At 51.2% G+C, this 19,767-nt stretch overlaps 2 protein-coding genes across 2 annotated transcripts; both read left to right on the top strand.

Moving 5' to 3' along the window:
* CD276 (CD276 molecule) lies at positions 1-11,686 on the top strand. The gene is made up of 9 exons (XM_065734223.1): positions 1-215; positions 3,914-4,160; positions 4,531-4,606; positions 6,405-6,755; positions 6,834-7,130; positions 8,657-8,794; positions 10,093-10,134; positions 10,318-10,353; positions 11,087-11,686. Exons 1-9 carry the CDS (start codon positions 1-3, stop codon positions 11,107-11,109), a joined length of 1,425 nt encoding a protein of 474 aa, XP_065590295.1. The 3' UTR covers positions 11,110-11,686.
* Positions 11,687-16,435: 4,749 nt separating this feature from the next.
* LOC136047169 (zona pellucida sperm-binding protein 3-like) lies at positions 16,436-19,368 on the top strand. The gene is made up of 9 exons (XM_065734221.1): positions 16,436-16,843; positions 17,358-17,476; positions 17,557-17,660; positions 17,849-18,026; positions 18,101-18,221; positions 18,325-18,416; positions 18,499-18,644; positions 18,891-19,010; positions 19,238-19,368. Exons 1-9 carry the CDS (start codon positions 16,436-16,438, stop codon positions 19,366-19,368), a joined length of 1,419 nt encoding a protein of 472 aa, XP_065590293.1.
* Positions 19,369-19,767: the final 399 nt, after the last annotated feature.

Raw genomic sequence — 19,767 nt, 5'->3', positions numbered from 1 at the left:
ATGCACTTGGGACAGCTGGGATGTATAAGCCAAAAGCAGCAGCCCCAGCCGAGCTTCATGGTGATTTCTGCAGTTGCCATGCTTCTTTCCTTGCTGGCAGCTGCCTTGGAGGAAGAGGAGGAGGAGGAGGATGCTGAGATGGAGGAGCTGCTTTGGGAAGGGCTTTTCTTGGAAGAGCTCTTCTGTGCAGTGCAGGATGGGTTCCAAACGTGTGGGTGAGGCTGGAAATGTGGTGCACCAGCTCTGCTTCCCCAAATCAACTGCTCCGTGAGCAACAGTATGAGGGGAGGTGCTAACCCTAACCCTATTCCCTCCCAGCTCTTTATTTCCCTTCAGATCATCCCAATCCCACTGCTGTGTGTCTGTTTGCATTCTAACAGCAGCCATGTCTTGTATACAAGCAGGTCCAGTACTAAATGGCCTGGGCAGACCTCATTTGTTCTTCACCAACATGGTGCCCTTTAATTGTCCCTTCCAGTTCTAAGGATTCTATGATATCTTCTGAAGATCTGCACTTGGGATCAACCCAGGTGTCACCACTTGGGACACAGTGACCCCATCCTGCAGTGCTGCACTGCACTTTGGCACCACCAAGGTCTTCATTCTTCTTGCTTTCTCATGCGTAAACTCAGTTTGTGGTTTCTAGAGTCAAGAGAAAAAAAAATTATTAAGGAATGGCTTTAGAGATAAAAAATATTATTTCAGATCATGAATTGATCGAAAGCCGTGCTGAAAGTGGTTTTGCAGAGGTGTTGCTGAGGAAAAGAAAAGCCTTGTGACTTTCCTCTGGTACAAAAATATTCCTTCTTCACACTGCTGGCATCCTGCTGGGTGTTTTCTGTGTGTGTGCCTGCATCTGGAGTCCATCACCGGGCTCTGTGCTTATGAATGACCGCTGTGTACTGCAAAAAAAAACCCCAAAAAACTGCTGAGCTGTCTCCAAAGCAGCCTCCTACCACGTGCTCAGACCTAAAACATCTGCACTCATTCGGTGGTGAGTGACTCACTGTCCCCAACCCCAGGACGGCCACATCCGAAGTCTGTCTGCTCTGTTCCTCCCAGGCGAGCAGGGCTGAGGTTGTCTCCGGTGCAGCCTCAGCAAAGTCAGACATCACTCGTATCCAAGGCATCTGTCTTGGAGCAGCTCATTGCTCCTCTGATCAGAGCATCCAAAATCCCCTTCCTGCCCTCTATCATTTACTTTTTGCTTTTGGGATGCTTCTTGCAGATGGGAGCTTTGGGGAGCTAGAGCTGTTTTCCATATGTCCAACGGCCCCGCAGTGTGGTACCTGCAGGATGTAAGTTACCTCCACGTGGGTACAGCTGATGTTTGGGTTAAAATCACTCCAAAATGGACAATCTGGGAAGCTTTTGGGGGAGAGAATCCTGCACATAGGCAACGTGGGATCATCCTCCCTTCCCTTGCCTTGTACTGAATATATTACAAATACATATCATGAATATGTATATACCCCCAAACCTCAGCCCATCCCTCCTCTCCTTGATCAAATCCTGGCTGAGCGTGAAATTAAACTTGCAAATTGCAGCCTTTCCTTTACCTTGCCATGTCTTTGTTCTTGTCAGCTTCATTACTATGCACATTTCTCATGCACACACCTTGGGTACTTCAGGGCGTGAGGAAGGAAAATTAGCCAGAAAGAATCATTTGGGACGGAGAACATCCACTATCTGAATTCCTCCCTGAAAGCCCTTTCATTGTTAATTATTAACAGGTTGGCAAGCAGCATAGATTCAATTTTTTAAGCTGGTTTTGATGTTCAAAAATCTACTTTTGTTTCAAAGGACATCTTACTTCTGCTTTTTTTTCCATGTTTAGCACTAAGAATCCTTGGTGCTTAGAAGCTGTGCTGTGAGCCTCCACATTTTTGGGGGAGTCTGACAAAACCCATGTGCTCCACATGCATTTTAAGGCTGCTGAGCTTTCTTGTGCTGCTACTGGAGCTGCCGTGGACCCAGAATTGCTGAAGCTGGATCAGAGACCCGTCTCGTGCACAAAGATCCTGCTAGTCCATCTCCTCATTTAATTACAAGCTTTCAAAGTATATTTGCTTCATCCTTGATTGTTCCTGTTGCCATCACCCACGGTGTCTGGGTCAAGACATTGCCAGTTCCACTGCTGCAACGACCTTACTTGCCCAAAGGGAAAAAAAAAAGAACTGTTTTAAATATAACACATTTCCAGTTATTTTTATTTGCTTTTTAGCTTTGAGCTCTCCAGGTTTGCTTGTTCTAGCTTTGCTCTGTAATCAAAAGGGTGAGGAGCTTCCTTTTCTCCTCTGGAATGAGACTCAAACCTCCCACACAGGAACCACCAAGCTGTGGGGACAACACAGGGGCCTTGGTAACATGCTGAGAGCTGCTGATGCACTGAGGCCTTGCTCTCCCTGGGTCCCCCTGCACTGTGGGTCCCAAATATCTGGGTGTCCCTCACAGCAGCACTGAGGATGATCCGGGGCTTGCTGCTGGCTCTGGGCTGGGGCAGTGCTGTGATCACAGCTCCATGCTCTGAGTTAGCCCAAATCCCTGGCTCCATGCATCCCAACTTCCCAGCTCTGCACTCCTCTTGCCTACATGCATTCTTGTTTCCTAGTTTCTTGCACCCCAATGTCCCACTGTTGGGCACGCCAATCCCCAATTCTCCCTGCCCCCCAATCCTGTAGCTCCTTGACCCCAACTCCCCATCTCCATACACCCCAACCCCATGGCTCTGTGCAGCAGTTAATACACAATGTCCTTGCACTCCAGCCCTACAGCCCTATGTACTCCCATCTTGGAGCCCCATAAACTTCAGTTTCCCAGCCCTGTACACACCAACCCTCATGCTCCATGCACCTCACTCTCCTACTTCCCTTCCCCCAACCCCCCAGCTCCATACTCAAGTGTCCCTGCACCCAAATTCTCTCTGCATCCCAATACCCCATACCAGAGAACATCTTGTGGCTGCATGCACCCTGGTCCCCAAGCTCTGTACAACCCAGTTCCCCATCTCCATACACCTTGTATGGGAACTGCTGAATCACGGCCTGAACCACTGATTGGTCACCTGAGGTGAGCACCAAGTCAGCCATGGGGGCACAGGTGAAGGTGATATACCTGTGTGGGTGGAAGGGGTGGAGCCTGGTTCCTCCTCTCTCAAACCCCATTTAAGGGCTGACCACCACCAGGGAAGGATCTCTTCTTGGAGATCCCTCCCATGTGGAGTCCTCTACGAGCCTTGTCATCTTAAAGGTGAGCCATCTTCTCTTTTGTATTACCTGTATAACTGTTTATATAGAACTACCTAAAATATACCATCTTCTATACTATTCCCTGGTGGAGTATTGTCATTAGGAGTTATTTACTCTACACACCTCAATCACACAACCCTGTGCACCGCAATCTCGGGTCCCTCTGCACCCCAATTCTGTCTGCACCCCCACCCCACAGCTCCATGTACCTCAGTCTCCAAATTCAATGCACTCCAATCCTGTGGCTCCACAAGCTTCAACTCCCCAGCTCTGTACACCCCAGTCCCTTGGCTCCCTGCATCCAAATTCCCCAAGCTCCACGTCCCCCAACCCCTAGTCGTACCTCAAGTCTCCCTGCACCCCGCCTTCCTGTCTCTGTGCACCCCAATCCCACAGCTCTCTGCACACTAATTCCCTCTGCACACCAACACCCCATTTCTATGCACCCCAATCCTGGGGCTGCCTGCACCCAGTCCCCCACCTCCATTCCCCCAATCCCATGGCTCTGTGCACCCCAATTTCCCTGCACCGTGCACCCCATTCATCTTTATTCAACAACCACTGGCTCCGTACTCCCCAACTCTCCCTGCACCCCAATCCCAAAGCTCCACGTAACTTAAGCTCCTAATCCAAGCACCCTATCCTTGGAGCTCCACGAACCTCAGTTCTCCAGCTCCGTACACCCCAAACTCCCGCTCCCCGACCCCCAACGCAACGCCCCACTCCGGACGGCCCTTCCACGGCCGCGGCCCCACCTCCGCCGAGGGGACCCCGGGCAGGAAGCGTCCGCAGCCAATCAGCGTCCGGGCCGCGCTCCCGAGCCGAGCCGAGTGGAGCCGAACGGAGTCGAATCGAACCGAGCGGAGCCGAGCGGCACCGAGCCGAGCCGAGCCGAGCCGCGCCCTCCCCGCGGTAAGTGCGGGGCCCGGCGGTGCCCGGGGTGCTGTCGCCGGGCGAGGGCTCGTCCCGCAGCCCTGGTGCCTTCCCGTGCGGCTCCCGGGCTTTGTTCCGGGAGGGCGGAATGAATGGGGCCGGGCGGGATGGCGGTTTCCTCCCCGTGTTTTGGGGTAGCCCCCAAAAGCTTCACTTAGGGAGGAGATTTTCCCACGAATTGTTCCTTTTAAGTCACTTGTGGAGCGGAACTCGAGCTGGGAAATGGGCAGAACCCGCCGATCTCCACGGGGAGAAAGCTTGAAAAAACAAAAACAAAAAGGGGAGGAGAAGTGGTGAGGTTCTACACCCTTTCAGTGTTGTTTTCCGTTTTTCCTTATTTTCTCCCCAGCTCAGGGTGCCGAGAAGACGCGTGGTGATGTTCTGCCTGCTGCTTGCCCTGGGAGTGCTGGTGCTCGGCCTGGCAGGTGAGTGGGGCCGCTCTGAGGAGATGCCCCAGTGCTATTTCATCCCCACTCAATGGCCGGGAGCTGGAGGCAGCGCTCACGAGGTGGTGCTGATGGTCCCGGGGTCCTCTGTAAGCTTGTGGGCATGGGTCACCCTGGAAAGTGAGACCTGTGGCTCTGATGGCCTCGAGAGGCCATGGCTGTGATGGCTCTGATGGCTGTGGGAGCCATCACTATGATGGCTTTGTGCTTTGGGACCCTGTGGCTGCAGTGTCCCAGTAACCATGGCTGCCGTGACTCTGATGGCTGTGTGCCCCATGAACCTATGGTTGCAATGGCCTTGGGACACCATGTCTTTGATGGCTGTGGGACCCATGGCCGCAATGGCTCTGATGGCCTTTGGACCACGTGTCTCTGACAGCTTTGTGCTCCAGGACCCTATAGCTGTGATGGCCATGGAACCCCTGGCTCTGATGTCCCTCTGAACCAGTAACTCTGATGGTCGTGGGACCCATGGCTGCAACAGCTCTATGGCCCCAGGACTCCATGGCCATGATGGCTTTGTGCCCCGGGGCACTATGAGTGTGATGGCTCTGATGGCCCTGGGAGCACATGGCTCTCTGATGGCTTTCTGCTCTAGGACACTGTCTGCGATGGCTGTGGGACCCTATGGCTCCGATGGCCATATGACCCATGGCTACAATGGCACTGATAGCCTCAAGACTCTGTGGCTGTGGTGGACCTGGAACCCCATGGCTCCGATGACTTTCTGCCATTTGACCTGTGGCAGCTGTGATGGTTTTGTGTGTTTGGATGCTTTGAAAGAGATGGCAGTGGGATCCATGGCTCTGGTGGATTTCTGACCACTTCCTCTGCCACCCCCAGGCCCTCCTTCCTGAGTGCCACTTTTGAGGCTCGCCACAGAGGTGTAGATCCTTCCTCTAGACCCTTGCTAAGGTCTCATTCCATCCCTTGGCTACCATCCCATAAGGCAGTGGTGGTGTCTTACAAGGGCAACATTCCCCAGCTCCCTAGAAAACAATAAGGGGAGGAAAAATCTCACCTGAAACCAAGAGGGATACATCTTTGCAGCATGGGATATCACTTCCTGTGTGCTTCGTCAGAAAGATAAACGTGCAGCAGGTTAAAGTTCTGTGTTCTGTTACAGTCTGGGTCCGTCTGAGCTCCTGGACCTTCTCTCGGGCATGTCACCAGCACATGGCCACTTGCAGGGGGACACATGGTGTCCCAGAGCCCTGTGCTGGAGCTTGATGAGTCCCTTGACTGGACTCATCAAGCTGGGACCTGTATAAAAATGGCATTTTCCTTTGTCTCAGATGAGATTTCCCCCTTTTTCTCCTCATATTAGATGTGGGAAAACTGGGCAATGTTGCCATTATGGGACATTGCTCCCTGGGACCAGTATATGAGATGAGCTCACTGGGAGAGCCTAGGGGTGGCAGAGGAACGTGGGCACCACAACTTGGCATGGTTGGCACAGGAGCTGCCAGCTGGAGTGCTGGTGCCATCTAGCGCTCACAAGCCCGGTCACAGAGCTGGCTCAGTGTGGGGACACGGGCCTCTGTGTCCCCACAGCTGTCACCCAGTCTCCTCTCTGTGGGGAGAAGCTGCATTTCCCTCTCAGCTGGCTGCTTTCCTTTCCCTGTCTGCAAAACAGAGAGCTCACCGTTCCCCTTAACTACCTCCATTCTCTCTGCATCCCGCCTTTGGGGTGGCTTTTTGTAGACCCTTCCAAAACAAGCCACCCTGAGCCAGAGATGGAGTCTGACCACTGTCTTCTCATCCTGCCATCCTGCAGGTGCCATGGAGATCCAGGTCCCGGATGAGCCCGTGGTGGCCCGTTATGGTCAAGATGCCACCTTGCGCTGCTCCTTCTCTCCCGAGGCCAACTTTAGCCTGGAGGACCTCAGCCTCATCTGGCAGCTGACAGACACCAAGCGCCTGGTGCACAGCTTCTCTGGTGGCAGGGACCAGCTGACCGACCAGGGTGGGGGCTTTGCCAATCGCACAGCCCTCTTCTATGACCAGCTGTCCCAGGGCAATGTCTCGCTGCTCCTGCGGCGCGTGGAGATTGCAGATGAGGGCAGCTTCACCTGCTTCGTCCGCGTCCGTGACTACAACAGTGCAGCTGTGACGCTGCAGGTGGCAGGTGAGACGTGGCCGTGCAGTGTCAACCATCTGTTCCTGGGTGTGGTGATCCTTCATGGTGGCTTTCTTTTCCTTCCAGCTCCCTACTCCAAGCCCACTTTGAACCTGGAGCCCAACAAGGACTTGAAGCCAGGGGATCCAGCTGCTGTCACGTGCCAATCTTCCTATGGCTACCCTGAGGCCAGCGTCCTTTGGCAGGACAGCCACGGTGCCAACATCACCGAAAACGTTACCACATCACAGGTGGCCAACGAGGAGGGCCTCTTTGATGTGTACAGTGTCCTACACGTGCTGGTGGAGCCCAGCAGCACCTACTCCTGCCTGGTGCGGAACCCGGTGCTGCAGCAGGAGACCCACGCCTCCGTCACCATCACGGGTGAGCTGGTGTGGGTCAGATTTGGGGAACTGAGGGTGAAGATTTACCTCTAAAGAAAGTAAATCTCGTGGCACAGATTCAACCCAGGAGGTGTACCATAACCCAGCTCTACTTGCCTGCCCACAGAGCTGCAGAGTGGTTTGGGGCTGTGCTGTTCATCCATGCTGCTCTGTGTCTGACTCTGGAGGTTCTTGCTGAACTGCAGCATGGGGTTTTGCAAGGACTGTTTGAGATTTAGGAAGTTTCTGGATGTGTTTTTATAGTTCTGGCTTTGCTAGTTGCCCTGTCCCAGGATAAACCACTCCACAGAACCTGTATAAGGCATTATAGTCTTCCTCTCCATAGCACGTAGCCATGCAGCCCCATCCCATCATGATCCTACACAAACACCTCATCCCTTGCACGTTCATGCTGTCCTAGTCCTGGCCAAAACACCCTTTGGGCACATGGAGTTACAGTGCTGTTTTCCACCTGGGCTGCTTGGCATGGAGACCCATGTCTCAGCAAACTTTCTGGCTGGTTCCCCAGCTCGCTTCATTTGTCTTTGAGCATCATTCAGCCTCACCACTTTGCTCTGACAATGTCTTGCTCTGCTGGTCCGACAAATAAAGGGCTTAGCAGCGTTTATCCTGGATGGCAGTGACAGGGAGCATGGGCAGGGCTCAGTTGAGGAGCTTTAGAGGACTGTGCACGGGAGCTGGGTGACAAAGCCCATGGCTGTGAGCCTGTGTGCCCCAAATCTAAACCTCCTGGGGCCAACAGGGTGTTTGTAGCCCCTGCTGTTGTCCTCAGAGATGCTCGGGGGAGGGATGAGCTCCAGGGGATATTTCCAAGGAATCTGCCTCCTCAAACTCCACCGGTGTCTTGCAGGACCCATTCTCAGCACGCCAGTGACTTAGAGTGGCTTTCACTCATCCCCACTTGCTCAGCTTTTATAGCTGCCTTGGAGCTCTTTATAACCTTACACAATCTCCAGCAGTGTTAATTAGTGTTTAATTGTCTCTGCAGTTGCTGGGTTGTGAAGGTGGGTCCCTGGTGGAGCATCAACCTTTTGACTGGTGCCACCAAGCTCTTCTAGCAAGTGTCACACGCGCACCAAAAGTTGGTCGTGGATAGACAATGGGACAGTGACAGTACTTCCATCACTCCCTCTTTTTGCCCCAAAGCAGGAATTTTGTCAACGAGGAGGGACTTTTGCATGGGCTCAGAGCTGCTTTGCTTAGTGTGCAAGCAAGTGATCAGTCTTAGGATGAGGGCTGTGTGCATCAGGGAGCGACACGTTCGCTGTGAGCCCTGCCACTATGGGTCTGCTAAGGCAGAACAAGGGGGCAGAGAGCCAGCCAGGATATCCATTCTTTGTGAGTTCCTTCTCAAAAGGGAACGTCTCTGAATGGGCTACAGTGAAATATCCCATAAACCCCATCTGCCCTGTGCAAGGACGATCCCCTGCCACCATGGGATCCCTGGTACTGCATATCCACTCCCTTAGCATTAGAAATAAAACTGTTTCTGGTGTTCTCCCCAAGGCCAGCACCTTGCCTTCCCCGCTGCAGCTCTCTGGGTGACGGTGGGACTCGCCATCTGCATCGTGGTGCTGCTTGCTGTCCTGGCTTACATCTGCCAGAAGAAAATCCGCCAGAGCTGCGAGGAAGAGGAGAATGCAGGTAGAGCATACCCCGTCCCAGCAGCAGCTGCTGGAGTGGGAACACTTCACCCTGCATGACTTTACCTTGCTGGTGGCATCTGTCAAAGACAGATGCTGCCTGCGTGCATCTATCCAGGTGGCTCTTTCCTTTTGCACACAAATGAGCTTTTTGCCCTGGTTTTTACCTCCCGGGACACGTTCACCTTTCCACGCTGCCCTTCTCCACTTCCCCCTGCCCCTGCAAGCATCCTCCACGTGTCTGATGCCCCAGCAGCACAGGAGCAGCTCCCAGAAGCTGCCTCGGAGCGTTTGCCACTGCGGAAATGTCGCACACATTGACATGCGGAAATAGCATGAGGCAGAGCAGCTCCGTGCTCGCCCTTGCTCTCATTTCTCCTTGCATCTTGAAAGGATTACTGCAAGCCGTGCTGCTCTCTCCTGGGAAGTGCTCTGAAATGCACCCTTTGAAAAATATTTGTGCGCCCGCTCTTGTTTTCCGCATTCCCCCCCTCCTTTGGTTTGTTTCCTTTAGTCAGAGAGGTGTTTGCTCAGAAAGTGGGGCTTTGTTCCTTTAAAAATAAAGCTGTTGTGCTCCGAAATGGCCGCAGCAGCAGTAGCAGCTCGCTGCCGTTCCCGCTTGTCTCCCTCTGGCTCCAGGGCTGATGCGTCTCGCGTTGCCGGAGCTGTGCCCTGACAGCCCTGTGCTGCACAAACCACACTGCCCCGGGCCTTCTTCCCCCTCTCCCTGCCTGCTGTGGGTTTGTTAATTATATTTTTATTATATTTTATAAATATCTTTTCCCCTTTGTAGCACAAACCTCGGTGAACGTTCCCTTTTGCTGGAGGATTCGAAGTGCTGGGCAGCGCGGCTGTGGCCCCAGCTTCAATCCTTCAGCATGAGGACATGCTGTGATATTTTCTCCCTGCCCCTCAACAAACTTTGCTTTAAACAATAGCCCTGTGACACCCTTTGTGGGAGATGCAGGAAGCAGGAGTGTTGGTTTCTGCCAGTCCTGGCTGGGAGCAGCATTGCGGGGATTCAGAGCATCCCGCCGCAGGGCCGTCCCTAAGCCCCTGGCTCCAGATGGCAGCCATGCTATAAATAGGGAGCAGAGCTGTGGGGTCACACACAGCCAGGGAAATGCCCCCCCATGGGTTTCAGGGCTCAGCACAGTGCTGGAGGAAGGATGCGGGATGCAGTGGGTGCCGCATCTGAGCAGAGGCAGGGAGGCACCAGCAGGGGTGCAGGCTTGAACCCAGCAGGGTTTTGCTGGAGGTCTGAGAATGTTTCACTCTCTCCTGACTGTTATTTTGTAGGGACGGAGGAGCAGGACACAGAGGGGGAAGAACAAAAGACAGGTAGGTGGGTGCTGCTTCATGGCTGCAGGTTGCTTCCCAGTGTTCCCAGTACCATGCCGAGAAGGGGGCTGGGAAACATGCTGTGGTTGCACAGCCACGCCACATCGCAACATGCCAAAAGCAGGGCGGGGGAGGTGGGTCTTGGGCATGCAAGCTGACCACTGCTGCTTTTGCTTTTTGCAGCTCTGCAGCCACTGAAGAGCACGGAAGACAAAGCAGGTGAGTGATCAGCTAGCTGTCCTTTTACTTGCCCATGCTCTGGTTAGAGAGACTCATCTGTGAGGTGCTTCTGAGAAAGTTTTGCCTCCTGTACAGGTTTTCTTTGCACTCAGGGAGATTTTTGGGGGCTGAGATACATTGAAACATCCTAGGCTTTTCCCCCAAAGCTTTATTTAATCTTCAGGGTACTGGGAGAAGGCCTGGACCATGAGAAATGGCTTCCCCTTCTGCTGCAGCCCTATCTGGGTCATTGTCAGGAATTTGGGTCTCCCCAGGGCCTTTTTTCTTTTGAGTAGCAGCCAGGTACTGAAATTTGGATGAAAATCTGTGAGATTTGGCTTTACAATGATGTTGAATCATTGCTGTTTTCACCTTTATTAATAACCCTGCTATTTCTATGCCATTTCTCCCTTTGCCAAGAGATTTATAAAAGCTTATTTTTCCCCTCCCATTCTCACATTTAGGAAAGCATTAGATATCGCTGCTTTCCTTTTTTTCCCTCTTTTCCATGTCTTCTCCACTCTTCCCTCTGCTATCTGCAGACCATGTTTCTTGTTTGTCATCCCAAAATGCAAACCCATATTCCTGTGTCCATGTACCTCCTCCAGGACAATCTCTGTTTTCCAGAGAGATGCAGATAAGCACTTTCAGCTCTGTGCCTGTGAATTATTGTGCTTAATATTTTTAATTTTATTGCCTATTTTCTTCTTCCTTTTTTTTTTTTTTTCCCTAGACAATGAGCAAGAAATTGATTGATGGGAGCTGGGACAGCACCCCGTGCCCCACACCATCCCAGCCATCCCCTGTGGTGACAAAGCCAGGACACACCAGAGGGACAGGGACACCCCGACCTGCTGCAACCCCTGCACTGAGTGCTGTCACTCTCTGTGTTTTCAGGGTGCCCTGGGGCTGGAGAGAGGCTGTGCTTCCCTTTAACCCCAGTGAACCCCAAAGCCACAGCATGAGGGTCCGTCTGTCTGTCCATGTCCATAGGGAGCGCTGGGCTGAGCCCACAGAGTGAGCATCACTGCAGAGACACACTAGGATGATTATTTCACCTTACACCGCTGCACTTCCAGCCGGACTTTTATTTTTGCCTTAAGTGCATGGTTATCCCGTGCCTCGAATCAACCCAAAGGATTTTTCACAGAGGATTCTTTCCCTGCCCTGGTCCTGAGGCAGGGCTCAGGGAATAACTAGGGCAGTGCGATGTCTTCGCTTTACTTCAGAAGGGTTGGAAGTTGGTGGGCAGCAGAGGCAGGGGTTTTTAGCAAGCAGTTAATGCCACCCCACGACCTGGCTTCAGCTCAGGAATGCTGGGAAAAAAAAACAACACCAAAACCTAGTTTTTAAAGAAAACAACACCAAAATCCCATTTTTAAGGAAAAAAACAGAACACCAAAATCTAGCTTTTAAGGGACGTTTCTATACCCATGGAGTATAAAGCAGGTGCCCATCTCCAGCTGGACCACTGTGCCTATTGCCTCATGAAGTGTTAAACCATAACTCATGCATGGGATGTACTAAAGCCTTAGCATCCCTGGCACCCCAAGTGTTTGTGGCAAAAATAACACTCTTAATTTGTTTTGGGCAAAACCAAAGTGGGTTTTGTTTGGATGACTTGCTGGAAGGGGCTCCTAATGCCAAGCATATGTGACAGCAGGGGACCTCTTGGCTTTGGTATGCAGGCTGAGACATTGAATTGCTTGTGGCACATCACTGGGTCCAGCCCTGGGTCTTCTGTTGCTTTTTGTTGTTATTTAAAATCCAGAATCTGGAGGGTTTTGTGCCTTGACAAATAAACGCATTCGTCGTTTTGGATGATGATGATATCTGAGTTGGTGGTTGGAAAAGGGGAAAGTGAGGATGGCCTCAGGTTCTTTCCCACCTTAAAACCCCATTTCCTTCCTAAATCAGCAATGGCTTATACTGTTCCTAGGAGAAAATTATATTTTGGTGGTGGAGGAGGTCCAAGGGCACCTATCTGTAGGAACAAGGACAACCTGCTTCATACTGCATTAAATGTTTGGGTTGATTTCATGAGATGCTCAACACAGAAAAGAGAAATACAGTGCCCATGTCTGGTGTGTTCCCAGGGTGTTTGGTGGCCTGGGCTGGCCCTGCAAGACCTGCACTTAAATTTGAAGATGTTCATTTTAACATGTATATGTGTATTTTGGACCTCAGGTTTGCTCTGGCTCTGTCCCTCAGCCTTCTGCTGCCATCATGGCATCATCCAGCACCAGGTGATGAGACCTACCTTGGTAGCTCCTCTTTCTTTTGATAACTAGAGCAGCGGGAGAAAGAGCAAAATCCTGAAGGACCGTCATCATCTCTCTACCAACTGGATGACATTTTTCTGTACTTTGGCTGCTCTTTAATCCCATACATCGGTAGGGTTTGATGAGCACAGGAGCTGCTGCCAAGGGCTGGGGTCTCCTTCAACCCATCACGACCAGCAAGGATTATTTTTAGCTGTCCTTCCTGGGCGTGCAGCCAGACACTGCATTTTAATAGAAAAATATTTCTAAAAGCTAGACAAGTTAAAGCGTGCCTGTATCAAAGTCATATTAGGGAGGGGATGGATGGTTATTTCATTTCGGGGCTGTGATATACAGTCTGAATTAAGCACTAGTACAATTTTTAACGAGGTGCCAGGAGGTGCTATTAATAATATTTAGCACTCAGCCAGCCTCTGGACTGGGGGAATAAAGCCATTAACCCTCCCTGCCCAATGATGATGGGTGATGGAATGAGTCATCCTGAAGCTGAGGACCTTAGTGGGTGTTAAAGGCCCTGAGATATCTCTGCAGGATGCAGGTTGAAGGGATGGGATGCCTCCGTGGTGCTCATCATCATGAACTTGGGACTCGGTGGTCTCCAGAGATGATTTCCAGCATCAGTTCTTCTGTCATTCCTCGCGTGATCCACTGCACAGAGAGGGAAGGGGATGTTGTAGGGCACCCACGTACCATAAGGCAAGCAGATTTGCTTCCTGTCCCACTAAAAATCTCTTCAGCTCCTGGGTCTCAACTGCTGAAGGTAAGGGGCAAAGCCCCAAAGCCTAGGATGTGAGCTCGTGTTAGGCAGAGGGAAACAGAAGGTTTCTTAATTACTTTCAACCTCTGCTTGCAGCTTCTGGGAAGCAGTATCCAGAGAAGATTGGAGCAAGTCAGTCTGCAATCCAGGATGCTTGTTACCAGGCAGTTCCCACTTTCCTGCATATACTCCTGTACAGCGGGGCATTTCATCCCATCCAAAATGTCTTTCTGAGCCTGCTTGTCACATGCAACCACTTTTTCTTTCATTTCCCTTTTGTTTTCCTCCCAGTGAGAAGCTCAGCTCAGGATACGAGTTTGCTTTCTGTGGAAATTGGAGCCAGTTTAGGGCCATCCTCCTCCACCTGTCCCAGAAGATGCTCATGAGCCCCTTTTCAGGCTTCAGAAGGCTTTGAACAACTCGTGCCTGGTGCCTGAATCCTTTTGATGGGGAATAAAAAGCGCAATTTTCAAAAGTGGTATTTTTAAAGCAGGGTCGGTATTTTCAGAGCCCCTTTCTCCCTCCTAGAACCCTTTATTTTATTTATTTATTTTTTTTTTGCTGGATTGCTCCCTGCTGCCACAGTGCATCTGGTCCCAATATGTCAGAGTTAACCAAGGGGTTGAGAGATGTTTTAATTACAGCCTTGGCTATCCGGCCTCGTTTGTCACGGGCAACTTGAGCGATTTATCCATCAGCACTTAGACATGAGCTGAGGCAGAAGGGAAGAGCAGGCAGTATTTATCTTGGTGAGTCAGAAGCGAGATTTGAAATGAAACAGTGATATCCCCTACAAGTCCCTACCTGGCATTAAGTTGTCTTTGACCAGGGAAATGAATGAGTGGCGTTATTATCAAATTCCAAGTAAATTCCACTTTTTTTTCCCCCTGTATTGGCTGAGCAGGGCTCCTTTCTTTTTGGGGTGCATGGGAGGATGATGAGGGCCAGGTAATCTGAGGGCCATTTAGCTACCATTTAATAACAGGAGGCAAATCCATTGTGCTTCTGAGCTGCAGATGGGGTGATAGCATCAGGGCAGGAGGCAAAGTGAGGTTGTCATTGCTCAGTGGGCCAGAGGGAAGCATGTGCTGCCTCAGGTAAGTACAAGTTGCTTAAGCATCGCAGGTACCTATTCAGTTCCCCAATTAATGCAGTATTTAACACTCCAGTAGAAAAAAAGCACCCTGCCAAACAAACGGATGAGCCATCAAGAGGAGTGCTGATGGTGCAGTTCTTTTCCATGCACAAAATGATTTTCCAGGCTCAGGGAAAAATGCAGGTGCTGATGCTCGTTGGCTTTGGCATGTTCCAAGCCGGGCCCCCCATCCCTCCACCCCAGGTGCATCCCTAGGGGTGGATGCCACACACCCAACCAGTGGATGGAGCTCCTAGCCCAGGGAAGGACGGCCCAGGGATGCAAAGAGAAAGATATGTCCCTAATGTCCTTCATCACCAGTGGAAATCTATAGTCACAAATGGAAAGGGCTATTCCTTCAGAGCTATTAAATGCAGATCACAGTGATGGATGCGGCTGGGAGGTTGTAGATTTTTTCTTACAGCATATTGATCCCAAATGAGAACAAAAGCCATTCCCACCTCTGACTTTCAGCCTTTCCCACCCAGCAGGAGCTGGCGATGTTTAAGGCCCGTCTGTCTCCCATCCACCCAGCGAGCACTGGCACGAGCCAAGCTTGGAGCTGATCACCACTTCCTGAATTAATAAAAACAGCGTGAGCCACCAGAGAGGTTTTTCTTGTTGTATCATTTATTCATCACTCATATATATAACTATCCACACTTTGGGGAGACCTCAGCAGATATCTAATGCATGGGCTGGAAGGAAAGAGGGGTCCTGTTGGGATTTGACTGCCTCCTGTGAGTCTGCGTGGTGTGCACAACCCCAGAGCCATCCTGCAGATGGAGAGGAAATGCTTCATCCTGCAAATCCCATTCTGTTGGGCATGCATGCTATGCTACTGTAAAAACACAGCACAAATACAACTCCTCATGTTAAAAAATCCCTCCTGGTTGTTCAGCTGCAGGGCATCGTCCCCATGTCAAGTGGACCCCAGCAGCTCCGCATGACCCCCAACCTCCCCATTCCACACAGTGATGTAGAGCCATTAGTCATCCTACTGTACGCACCAGCAGCTGTGCCAATTAGCATAATTAACACACGAGGGCCAATTAATCTCTTGATTATGCCTGCCATTCACTTATCAGCTGCTATTATGGGAAGATCGGCTTTTGTACCTCTGCTTTCTATGCAAATAAGCCGGTTATGATGCCTTCATTACTTGATATACAATTACTCAGTGCAGATACCCATGAAATCGAGCACGGACAGATTGTCAGCACACACGGGCCAGAGCCCAGGTGGATTTGGCAGCTAAAGAGCTATGAAAGCCCTCTCTGTGTCCAAACGTACTGCCTCGGCTGATGCTCACAACTTGGGTTTGGGGGAATCCATAAAATGCTGCTGGGGCACCTGGGACAATGTTGGCCAACATTAGCTTCATTTCAGCCATACACATAGGCTCAGGTATGAGGGATGATTTTGGCCATGGAGACGTGCTCTGGGGCTGCTGGCCCTAGGTTCCATCTTGGTGCCATGCCACTGGACACTGTGGCCAGGTGCACACTCTTGCTACATAGGTGATAACAGGAATGCTCAGAACATCAGCAAGATCTGAGATCCAAGGAGATACAACAGGACACAATATGTCCCCACCACCCACACATGGTTAGCCCTGTGTCCACTCCCCCACCATGAGCACCTCCCAATGTGTCCCTAAACTGAGGTGGCAATGACTGTTGCCATCCCAAACAGGTGAGACACAAGACAATGCTCAGAGAGGGAGGAATGACCTCAGCTGATTCCTATTGACCTGGCTTGGCCCTGGGTGCTCCAAGGGCTGCAGGAGGCCCTGCCTGCAGCTTCCAGGTGCATCTCATCTGGGTCTAAAAGGTATAAAAGGCATGTGACCATCCTCTTCTCTATCTGCTGGTTTCTGTTGTTGTTGTTGTAGTAGTTAGAGTTAGGATGGGATCTGGAGGCAGCCTGGGTGTTGCTCTGTTGTGCTGGATGCTGCTTGAAGCAGCATCTTATAGTCCTTGGGATTTCTCTTCAAGGGATTCAGGAGTTTTGAGGGTCCGAGGGGACTCTTCTTGGAGACCACACCAGGTGCCTTCCTTCTCCCAGCCCTCCCCATGGGCGTGGGTGGATGTGTCCCAGCTCCAGGCTGCGTCCCCACTGCACCCCGTGTCTGTGGGGTGCCAGGAGGCACAGGTGGTGGTCACGGTGCACAGGGACCTCTTTGGCACTGGGCGCCTGGTCCGGGCTGCAGACCTGAGCCTGGGTACAGCTGCCTGCCTGGCCACGGCCCAGAATGCTGCTGAGAACGTGGTGACCTTCGTGGCTGGGCTGCACGAGTGTGGCAGCACCTTACAGGTGAGGTGGGATGCTGGGGTGAGGGGCTGCTCCTTCCCTGGTGATGCTGCTGCTTAGGGGTAATGCCCTTTCTCTAGGCTGTAGTCTATGCTGTGGATGGGTAAATGCCCATTTCTCTGGGGCAAGTAAACAGCAATGTGCTATTATGCTACCTGATTCTTCTTGGTAAATGACTCAGTCCTAAAAATAACTTGGTAAAGGTGATGTCAAGGGTTGGGGTTATGGTGTGGCACATATCTGCTTGCAACCGAAGCTTAGTGAGCTGTAGTGTGACCATTGTTGGGCTGTTTTTCTGAGTATGGCTGCTGTTCTTAAGCCTCAGTGAGGCACCCAGTTAACTCCAAGCAGGGCTTGTAGCATAGGGCTTGTAGCATTTTTCTTGGGTTGGAGAATGTGAAGGACAGGTTCTGTTTCCATGACTGATGTATATCCATGTCCTAGTACAGTCAGTGCTGAGGTTTTGGTTGGCTGGTTTTTTTACCAGCTTATCAGTTCTCCCAAATGTCCCTTCCAGATGACACCAGACTCCTTGATCTACAAAACAAGCTTGTTCTATAAACCTACTCCTGTTGGCAACGCAGTCATTGTAAGGACCAGCCCAGCTGTGGTTCCTATTGAGTGCCACTATCCCAGGTGAGAAAATATGACTGTCCCTCTGCTTCTATGGACCTACCCTGGTGGTGACATATTTGTTAACACATCTTTCTATTTAGGAGGGGCAATGTGAGCAGCAGTGCTGTCCAGCCTACGTGGGTTCCCTTTCACTCCACACTATCAGTGGAAGAGAAGCTGATGTTCTCCCTGCGCCTCATGAGTGGTGGGTGTAGTGCCCCAGCCCTGTTTCCCTCTGATACACATATGGCCCAAGCAGAGCAAGACCTGGGTTAAACTGAAGCCTTAAAGAAGAGATATGTGGGTTGCTCCTTGGTTAAGAGGCCCTATGTGCATTGGAGGCTGATGTACTTTTCTCCAAAGCCATCTGTATCCTTGTCTTTCCCATTCCAGATGACTGGAGGACTGAGAGGCTTTCCAATGGTATCCAGCTGGGGGAAAGCCTGCATCTCCAGGCTGATGTCATGGCTGGGGGCCATGTACCACTGAGGCTCTTTGTGGATGACTGCGTGGCTACCTTGAGCCCTGACAGGAACTCCTCTCCTCGATATGCCCTGATTGACCTCAGTGGGTAAGGGCATGGCCTGGTCTGCAGGGTAATGCTGCAGCTAGCTGGGGTTGCCCTGATGTCTGATCCTCATCCAGGTGCTTGGTGGATGGAAGAGCAGATGACGCCACTTCAGCCTTCATATCTCCACGGCCCAGGCAGGAAACACTGCAGTTCATGGTTGATGCATTCAAGTTTTCAGGAGATGACAGGAACTTGGTGAGAGAAGCAATGTCTTTCCCCCATGGCCTGTTCTTGTGATTCATTTTGTTCATGCAGAACACTGTTTATCCTGGGCATGTTGGTTTAATTTGCTTTCCAGATCTACATCACATGTCACCTGAAGGTCTCCCCAGCAGACGAGGCCCCCAGTCCATTGAACAAAGCCTGTTCCTTCAACAAAGCCAGCAGCCTGTGAGTAGTTGGAGGATGTGAATAGGGACAGCTAGAAGGAGAGGCCTCTTGGGTGACCCCTTCATGGGTGTTTCTCTTTCAGATGGGTTCCTGTGGAAGGTACTGGAGATATCTGCAGCTGTTGTGAGACAGGCAACTGTCCGTTATATGGAGGATACTCCAGGAGAACTAACCCTCTGGCCAGATGGTCGGGGAGACGCTTGAAGAGGGACACCTCTTCCAGGAAAGGTAGGTCTCAATGTATCCTAAATGCACCCTCAAGTCATGGTGACCTTCCAGCTTGGGATAGCTAAGGTGCTTTAGGAAAGATGTCACATCTCAAGGACAAACTTGGCTCTTCTTTGATGTTGTGACTGTCCTTATGTGAAACCACTGGAAACATGCCCTCGCAAGCACCACCTTCCTGCAAGCCTTGAAATCTGGAGTGATTTTTGAACTCTCTCACATGAATTCAAAATGTTGGTGTCTTCTTAGATGCTTCCTTGAGGAGAGCAGAAGCTGAAGTCTCAGTTGGACCATTGCTCATCCTTGACCCAGCTCAGGGATCATGGAGTTCCTCAGGACGCCGTGTGCCAGCAGGGAAGGCACCACAGGGTACGTGGCTTAAGCATATGACTGTGCCTTCATGTCTTGACTGAAGGTGACTTTAGGTTGACCTAATCATGGTTTTCTCTCATGATTTCATGCCTATTCTAGAGATTCTGTATAATCAACAGAATACAGACTGGGGAACAGTTTCCCAGCACGTCCTGCAAGTTCTGTCTCTGGCAGATGGTGGGAAGCCATTAGATGTCTAGCGAGGGGATTTTTGTCTCTTTCAGGTGCTGCTGAAGGACTTCCTATGCTGGTTCAAGTAGCCATACTCATAGCTGCTGTTGTGCTGAGCTTAACTGCCCTTGGAATATTTCTTGTGTGCAAAAGATACAGTCACACTCTCAGAGTGTCGCTGTAATTTGCTGTTCCTAATAAAAAAATGTTTATGTCCTCCACTTCTCCTCAGTGGGAAGGAGGGATGGCAGCTTTGGGTCTGGTCTGCTCTGACGGGAGGCACCAGCTGCCAGGTAAGGCAGCTGTTGGCATGGCCACAGGTGCTGGTTTAGCTCCTATTTTCAGCCTATTGGGGAAAATTGATGCTGCTGACAGATGCTAAAAGGATTTGGGGCTTTAGAAGTCCTGTTTGCTCTTGCTTAGCAGCAGTGATAGTGGAGGAGGACCCAACAGCAGCTCTGTCTTGAGCTTGTTGATGGTAGGAGTTGATACAGTCTGGAAGAAGAGTCCCTTCCTCTGAAGATAAGGGGTGGAAGTAATATGATGTTCAATCACTCTCCTTGCTCCACAGCTTTTCCCCCTC

Source organism: Cyrtonyx montezumae, unplaced genomic scaffold (genome assembly GCF_038088225.1).
Source record: "Cyrtonyx montezumae isolate F1298 unplaced genomic scaffold, pur_monq_1.0 scaffold_17, whole genome shotgun sequence".
Taxonomy (NCBI): Eukaryota; Metazoa; Chordata; class Aves; order Galliformes; family Odontophoridae; genus Cyrtonyx; species Cyrtonyx montezumae.
The sequence above is the reverse complement of the archived record's forward strand: the minus strand, read 5'-3'. Positions and strand labels throughout refer to the sequence as shown.